Genomic DNA, 8869 nt, shown 5'->3' with positions numbered 1-8869 from the left:
TAGAATTGGTGAATCTAAACCCCTTCCCAACCTGTGCTAGATGCATAAAATCCTAGTTAGCTACTCCAAGAAAACATACATCAAGCACATAATAAACTGGAGATTAACAACTTGATAATAAGAGCAAGGAAATCAATTAACTATAAAATCATCCATAACATTGAATATTCATGACTAGGGCTTCATCCTAAGCCCTAACTAAATGGATTAGCTAGACATAACTATGAATACAGAAAATAAGAAATACATAGATAGGATAAAGAGAGGAGAAGAACTAGATGATGGCAGCAAGGAAGTTCCCAGGACAACTCCAAGCTCCCTTGACAGCCCCAAGCTCTCTTCTCTCTTTGTGGTGAATCTGAATGTGTGTATGAGAGTAATTGATGATGTGAATGTGTGTGTCTGACCCTTCTCTTTTATAGAGTGAAATTTCGTCCTCCCCTTTGGCTGCTGAAGCCCACCTTTCTTAGCTGCCCTCAACTAGCCAGCTGTTCCAGCTGCCATACTTTCCAGCTGTTCCAGCTGCCCATGTGCCTTGGTATGGTTTCTTTATGGAAAGCTTGACTTTTGTTCATCTTTCTGACTTCCCAATCTGATTTGTCTCCCATGTGTGGCTGCTTTTATGTGTAGCACATGGCTCTAGGGTTGTAGCCACATTAAATGTGATGGCAGCCAACTATGACTTTTCTGTGAACTTGGTTCAGTCTTTGACGTGTTGAGGGCTCCAGATTTATCCAATTGGGCTAAAATTTGGATATGTTATAATAGACACCCATTGGAACAACTTCTATCAAGGATGTCTCCTCATCCAACCTGTGTAAGTTGCTGAAATGAGGCCTGCAAGATGACCTACGAAACTGGACTGACAAGGAGTGTGGCTTAAATGAGCTTTGTCTTTAAGCTCATATTCCTCTTGTGCCACTCAGTCCTTAACATGCATCAATTGTATCAAATGTCATCAACTTGCTGTCTTAACCTACAAAACACACAAACATAGGTAAGAGACTCAAAAATAAAGAGAAGCTAAACAAACTTACTAAGCAAAGAAGGCATGCAAATGTGTGAAATTATGACCTTATCAGCGATTAGGTCGACCGCTACCAAGCACCTTTTTCTTCAACACATGGGTTGCCTCCCAAGAAGCGCCTTAGTTAATGTCTTGGCAAGACATTATGCCATTAGCTAACTTGATTGTACGAAGGGAAGATGATCCACCACATGACCAGTTTGAATTCAAACTGACACTCCCTCATAGAATGGCTTTAAACGTTGTCCATTTACTTTGAAAGTCGAGCCATCTTTAGGACTTTGAATCTCCACAGCTCCATAGGGAGATACATTGACCACGGTGAATGGGCCAAGCCACCTAGACTTCAATTTTCCTGGAAAGAGACGCAAACGTGAGTTAAACAAAAGAACTGACATACCTTTAGTGAATTCTTTCCGTTGAATGTTCTTGTCATGGTAACTCTTGGTACGTTCTTTGTATAGCTTTGCATTCTCATAGGATTCATGTCGAATTTCTTCCAATTCATTGAGCTGAAACTTTCTAACATGGCCGGCCTTGTCCAGATCAAAATTCAACTTCTTGATGGCCCAAAAAGCATTGTGTTCAAGCTCCATTGGCAAGTGACAGGCTTTTCCAAACTGATCAGTTTACAATTGTATATCATTTTGTACCCTTCTTGCTTATGATTTGGTTATGTTATTGAGTCAAACATGTGCTTTTAATCCCTTTTTCTGTTTATCATTCAGTTCATTGGGCCTTAGGTAACAATGGTGTCTTTGGATAAGAAAAGATGCAAAATGGTGCAAAAACGAGCAGACTGGGTTAGCAACTCATTTCGGCCTTAACATCTTCCTCCAAACTTGGATTTGCCCAAATAAATTGTGGTTGGAAAGATGAGAGTCTGAACTTCAAGATGGACTACTCAAATGCATCAGATAATGAAGTTGAGCCCAATTCGTGAGCCCATATACACACCAGACCTGACATGTTGAGCAATTAAAGGAGGTCTTTCCAGCAATTAAGGGAGGTCTTTCCTTGACTTTAGACCTGACATGTTGAGCAATTAAGGGAGGTAATTAAGGGAGGTGTGTCAGCTACTCAAGTGCAGAGGAGTCACTCCATTCACCAATAATTCACTCCAGCCATCCTATATCACTTCATTCAGCCCAAAAATCAAAAAACAACTCCAGCAAGCCTTCCTTCCATATTCCTACGAATTTGTTCTTTCTCTGCCATCACCAGCCACCCAAACTCATCCCAAATCACCTCTTTAGTTGCCATACTCTAGACATGAGAAAGTTCTTGGAGTAGCATTAGAAGTGGATAAGCACCTGGAGAAGCCTTGAAAACCACAAGCAACTTCAGAATTGGTTTTCTCTACTCTTATTGCATTCAATATGTTTTCTCATTTTTGCTTAAGTTTCATTTCCATTATGAGTAGCTAAATTCATAACTAGGGCTATGATGTAACCTAACATGAATATTCTGGGTTTATAAGTTGAAGTTTTGAGTTTCAAGTTTGATTCATGATTCATATTCCTATTCTTTATGCTTATCAGTTAATATGCTTGTTTGGATGATTGATCACCATTAGAACTTGTATATTAGCTACCTTGGTTTGAATCAAGAGTAGACACCATGCTTTGATTTTAATTGAACTATGAATAAGAAAAGTATGTATGGACATTCTACAACAGGGATTAGATACATGCTTGGTTGTTTAACTTGTTCTTCTATGCTTAATGGGTTCCTAATGCTTAATTTAGATTAGACAACAAATAATCAAGTTAGGAAATTAGGAGCACAAGGTTAGGACCAGACACCATGGCCTAATCATACTTTAGCTAGAATCAACCTTTGAATCCGAATGAGACTTGTCACTTGACTCCTTATAACCCAGAATTGAATTGTTATGGTGAATAGAATGCCCTAGTATCCCAACCTGTTTTCCAGCCTACAAAAGTACTCTTTGTTACATTTGTTCACCTTGCTTTTGTTTGAAATTTTGTTTTGCCTCATTTGTTCAACAATTACAACCACTCTTGCTTTAAATTCTGTTTTAGACTTAACCTCCTACTTTCTTGAATTTGGTAATCTAAGTACATAACTAGTTTTAACTTCTCGGTCCTCGTGGGTACGACCTCGTACTTGTCTTGCTATACTACTAATTGGCCCGTACAATTGCGAGTTAACATTTTAACAACAAATTTTTGCGCCGTTGCCGGGGACTGAATGAAAGTTCTTCCCTGGTTATGTACCCAAAGTTACCCTTATTCTTTTAGAAGTACTAATTAACTCAAATTATTTTCTGTTTCAGGTAGTTTATGTCTAGTAATCCTTTCCTTGATCAAGTGAGGTCTTCATTCCAAAGTTCGAGATCTTTGAACGCAGGGCCATCTTTGCAACCAAACCGGGTGATCTCTGAAATTCAGAATCGTCTAGAAAGAGAGTTAGCAACTGCAAAAGAGAAAGCCATTGCCACATTTGAAGGTCTTGCTATCCACACTGACCTCCCAGGGTCTTCACCTTCAAATTCGGAATCAAGTTCAGACCAAGAAAAAGAAGAGATGGCTGCCAATGAGTTCATGGGAGACCTTGATATCCCAACAATTCCAGCATCCCCTTCAAGCATTGTTGTTAAAATGTTAACTCGCAATTGTACGGGCCAATTAGTAGTATAGCAAGACAAGTACGAGGTCGTACCCACGAGGACTGAGAAGTTAAAACTAGTTATGTACTTAGATTACCAAATTCAAGGATGTAGGAGGTGAAGTCTAAAACAGAATTTAAAGCAAGAGTGGTTGTAATTGTTGAACAAATGAGGCAAACGAAATTTCAAACAAAAGCAAGGTGAACAAATGTAACAAAGAGTACTTTTGTAGGCTGGAAAACAGATTGGGAGACTAGGGCATTCGATTCACCATAACAATTCAATTCGGGGTTATAAGGAGTCAAGTGACAAGTCTCATTCGGATTCAAAGGTTGATTCTAGCTAAAGTATGATTAGGCCATGGTGTCTGGTCCGAACCTTGTGCTCCTAATTCCCTAACTTGATCATTTGTTGTCTAATCTAAATTAAGCGTTAGGAACCCATTAAGCATAGAAGAACAATTTAAACAACCAAGCATGTATCTAATCCCTGTTGTCGAATGTCCATACATACTTTTCTTATTCATAGTTCAATTCAAATCAAAGCATGGTGTCTACTCTTGATTCAAACCAAGGTAGCTAATATACAAGTTCTAATGGTGATCAATCATCCAAACAAGCATATTAACTGATAAGCATAAAGAATAGAATATGAATCATGAATCAAACTTGAAACTCAAAACTTCAACTTATAAACCCAGAATATTCATGTTGGGTTACATCATAGCCCTAGTTATGAATTTAGCTGCTCATAATGGAAATGAAACTTAAGCAAAAATGAGAAAACATATTGAATGCAATAAGAGTAGAGAAACCCCAATTCTGAAGTTGCTTGTGGTTTCCAAGGCTTCTCCAGGTGCTTCTCCACGTCTAATGCTACTCCAAGAACTTTCTCATGTCTAGAGTATGGCAACTAAAGAGGTGATTTGGGATGAGTTTGGGTGGTTGGTGATGGCAGAGAAAGAACAAATTCGTAGGAAATGGAAGGAAGGCTTGTTGGAGTTGTTCTCTCGATTTTGGGCTGAATGAAGTGATATAGGATGGCTGGAGTGAATTATTGGTGAATGGAGTGACTCCTCTGCACTTGAGTAGCTGACACACCTCCCTTAATTGCTCCCTAATTGCTCAACATGTCAGGTCTAAAGTCAAGGAAAGACCTCCCTTAATTGCTCCCTTAATTGCTCAACATGTCAGGTCTAAAGTCAAGGAAAGACCTCCCTTAATTGCTGGAAAGACCTCCCTTAATTGCTGGAAAGACCTCCCTTAATTACCTCCCTTAATTGCTCAACATGTCAGGTCTAAAGTCAAGGAAAGCTGTGGTGAGTCACATGGCTCAAAGAAAGTATCCAAGGCTCAACAACTAGAAACTGCAATCCTGAGCTTGGTGTGCATATGGGCTCACGAATTGGGCTCAACTTAATTATCTGATGCATGTGAGTAGTCCATCTTGAAGTTCAGACTCTCATCTTTCTAACTACATATTATTTGGGCCAATCCAAGTTCGGAGAAAGATGTTAAGGGCGAAATGAGTTGCTAACCCAGTCTGCTCGTTTTTGCACCATTTTGCATCTTTTCTTATCCAAAGACACCATTGTTACCTAGAGCCCAATGAACTGAATGATAAACAGAAAAAGGGATTAAAAGCACATGTTTGACTCAATAACATAACCAAATCATAAGCAAGAAGGGTACAAAATGATATACAATTGTGAACTGATCACGCCACGGCGGAGTCAGTCCGGGGTGTGACAGTTTGGTATCAGAGCCACTCTGCCGTGTGGTGCGAGTGTGTCGACGAGGACGTCGGATCCCTTAAGGGGGGTGGATTGTGAGATCCCACATCGACCAAACGGAGAGGGGGTGATGTGCCTTATATGGCACACCTCGCATCCATCTAGTAGGAGGCCTCTTGGGAGCTCGCTGGCTTTGGAGTCGTAGGAACTCCAAAGTTAAGCGAGTTGGAGGCTAGAGCAATCCCAGGATGGGTGACCACCCTGGGAAGTTGCTATGCGAGCTCCCAGGAACAAATCCGTGAGGGGGGGCGTCGGCCCAGCCCAGAGCGGACAATATCTTGCTAGGTGGAGTTGGGCAGTCCGCTGCGCCACTCTGAACTTAGGGGAGGCCTTTTGGGAGCTCAATGGCTTCGGGTTCGTAGGAACTCCGAAGTTAAGCGAGTTGGAGGCTGGAGCAATCCCAGGATGGGTGACCACCCTGGGAAGTTGCTTCGTGAGCTCCCAGAAACAAAACCGTGCAGGCTGGTGAGAATGTAGCCAGGCCCAAAGCGGACAATATCCTGCTACGGCTGAGCCGGTCCGGGGTGTGACACCATTTGAGAACGAACTTCGTACGAACCTGAATTGTCCGATTACAAGGACCAATCGATATCGGATTGAGTCCAAAACTTGGGGAACATCATAATATTGTGGGAGGAGTCATTTGGTGGATTTTGAGTGAAATCAAATCTCTAGAACTATAGAATGCACTAACCACCCCATTTCAGAACACAGTTCACACGAACCTGAATTGGCCGATTTCATGGACCAATCGATATCGGATTGAGTCCAAAACTTATGGAACACCATAATATTGTTGGAGGAGTCATTTGGTGGGTTTTGAGTGAAATCCAATCCCTAGAACTATACAATACACCAACCACTCAATTTCATAACACAATTCACACGAACCTGTATTTGCCGATTTCATGGACCAATCGATATCGGATTGAATCCAAAACTTGGGGACATCATAATATGGTTGCAGGACTCATTGGGTGGGTTTTGAGTGAAATCCAATTCTAGAACTATACAATACACCAACCACTCCATTTCAGAACACAGTTCACACGAACCTGAATTGGCCGACGTCATGGACCAATCGATATCGGATTGAGTCCATAACTTGGGGAACATCATAATATTGTGGGAGGAGCCATTTGGTGGATTTTGAGTGAAATACAATCACTAGAACTATACTATACACCAACCACTCCATTTCAGAACACAATTCACACGAACATGATTGGCCGATTTCATGGACCAATCGATATCGGATTGAATCCAAAACTTGGGGAACATCATAATATTGTGGGAGGAGTCGTTTGGTCGGTTTTGAGTGAAATCCAATTCTAGACCTATACAATACACCAACCACTCCATTTCATAACACAGTTCACAGGAACCTGAATTGGCCAATTTCATGGACCAAACGATGCCGGATTGAGTCCAAAACATGGGGAACATCATAATATTGTGGGAGGAGTCACTTGGTGGGTTTTGAGTGAATCCAATCTCTAGAACTATACAATACACCAACCACTCCTTTTTAGAACACAGTTCACACGAACCTGAATTGGACGATTTCATGGACCAATCGATATCGGATTGAGTCCAAAACTTGAGGAACATCATAATATTGTGGGAGGAGTCATCTGGTTGATTTTGAGTGAAATCCAGTCACTAGAACTATACAATACACCAACCACCCCATTTCAGAACGAACATCGTACGAACCTGAATTGTCCGATTACAAGGACCAATCGATACGGATTGAGTGCAAAACATGGGGAACATCATAATATTGTGGGACGAGTCATTTGGTGGATTTTGAGTGAAATCCAATCTCTAAAACTATGCAATACACAAACCACTCCACTTCAGAACACAGATCATACGAACATGAGTTGGCCGATTTCATGTACTAATCAATATCAGATTGAGTCCAAAACTTGGGTAATATCATAATATTGTGGGAGGAGTCATCTGGTTGATTTTGAGTAAAATCCAATCTCTAGAACTATACAATACACCAACCACTCCATTTCAGATCACAGTTCACAAGAACATGAATTGGCCGATTTGATGGACCAATCGATATCGGATTGAGTCCAAAACTTGGGGAACATCATAATATTGTTGGAAGAGTCATTTGGTGAATTTGCAGTGAAATCCAATCCCTAGAACTATACAATACACCAACAACCCCATTTCAGAACGAACTTCGTACGAATCTGAATTGTCAAATTTCGTGGACCAATCGATATAGGATTGAGTCCAAAACTTGGGGAACATCATAATATTATGGGAGGAGTCAGTTGGTGGATTTTGAGTGGAATCCAATCTCTAGAACTATACAATACACCAACCACTCCATTTCAGAACACAGTTCACACGAACCTGAATTCGCCGATTTCATGGACCAATCGACATCGGATTGACTCCAAAACATGGGGAACATCATAATATTGGGGGAGGAGTCATTTGGTGGGTTTTGAGTGAAATCCAATCTCTAGAACTATACAATGCACCAACCACTCCATTTCAGAACACATTTCACAGGAACCTGAATTGGCCAATTTCATGGACCAAACGATGTCGGATTGAGTCCAAAACATGGGGAACATCATAATATTGTGGGAGGAGTCATTTGGTGGGTTTTGAGTGAATCCAATCTCTAGAACTATACAATACACCAACCACTCCATTTCAGAACACAGTTCACACGAACCTGAATTGGCCGATTTCATGGACCAATCAATATCGGATTGAGTCCAAAACTTGGGGAACATCATAATATTGTGGGAGGAGTCATTTGGTGGATTTTGAGTGAAATCCAATCTCTAGAACTATATAATACACCAACCACTCCATTTCAGAACGAACTTCGTACGAACCTGAATTGCCCAATTTCATGGACCAATCGATATCGGATTGAGTCCAAAACTTGGGGAACATCATAATATTGTGGGAGGAGTCATTTGGTAGGTTTTGAGTGAAATCCAATCCCTAGAACTATACAATACACCAACCACTCCATTTCAGAACACAGTTCGCACGAACCTGAGTTAGCCGATTTTATGGACCAATCGATATCGGATTGAGTCCAAAACTTGGGGAACATCATAATATTGTGGGAGGAGTCATTTGGTGGGTTTTGAGGGAAATCCAATCCCAAGAACTATACAATACACCAACCACTCCATTTCAGAACGAACTTCGTACGAACCTGAATTGTCAAATTTCGTGGACCAATCGATATCTGATTGAGTCCAAAACTTGGGGAACATCATAATATTGTGGGAGGAGTCATTCGGTGGGTTTTGAGTGAAATCCAATCCCTAGAACTATACAATACACCAACCACTCCATTTCAGAAAACAGTGCACACGAACATGAATTGGCTGATTTCAAGGACAAATCGATATCGGATTTTTGT

General features: G+C 40.9%; 1 protein-coding gene across 1 annotated transcript; it reads right to left on the bottom strand.

Annotated features, from left to right (window-relative positions):
• Positions 1-1233: 1233 nt before the first annotated feature.
• Positions 1234-1623, bottom strand: LOC117621892. The gene is made up of 2 exons (XM_034352425.1): positions 1428-1623; positions 1234-1382 (listed from the first exon to the last, which is right to left on the bottom strand). The coding sequence occupies exons 1-2, from the start codon at positions 1621-1623 to the stop codon at positions 1234-1236; spliced, it is 345 nt and encodes a 114-aa protein (XP_034208316.1).
• Positions 1624-8869: the final 7246 nt, after the last annotated feature.

This window comes from Prunus dulcis, chromosome 3 (genome assembly GCF_902201215.1).
Source record: "Prunus dulcis chromosome 3, ALMONDv2, whole genome shotgun sequence".
Taxonomy (NCBI): Eukaryota; Viridiplantae; Streptophyta; class Magnoliopsida; order Rosales; family Rosaceae; genus Prunus; species Prunus dulcis.
Note: the sequence above shows the minus strand (reverse complement) of the source record. Positions and strands in the feature narration are given on the sequence as shown.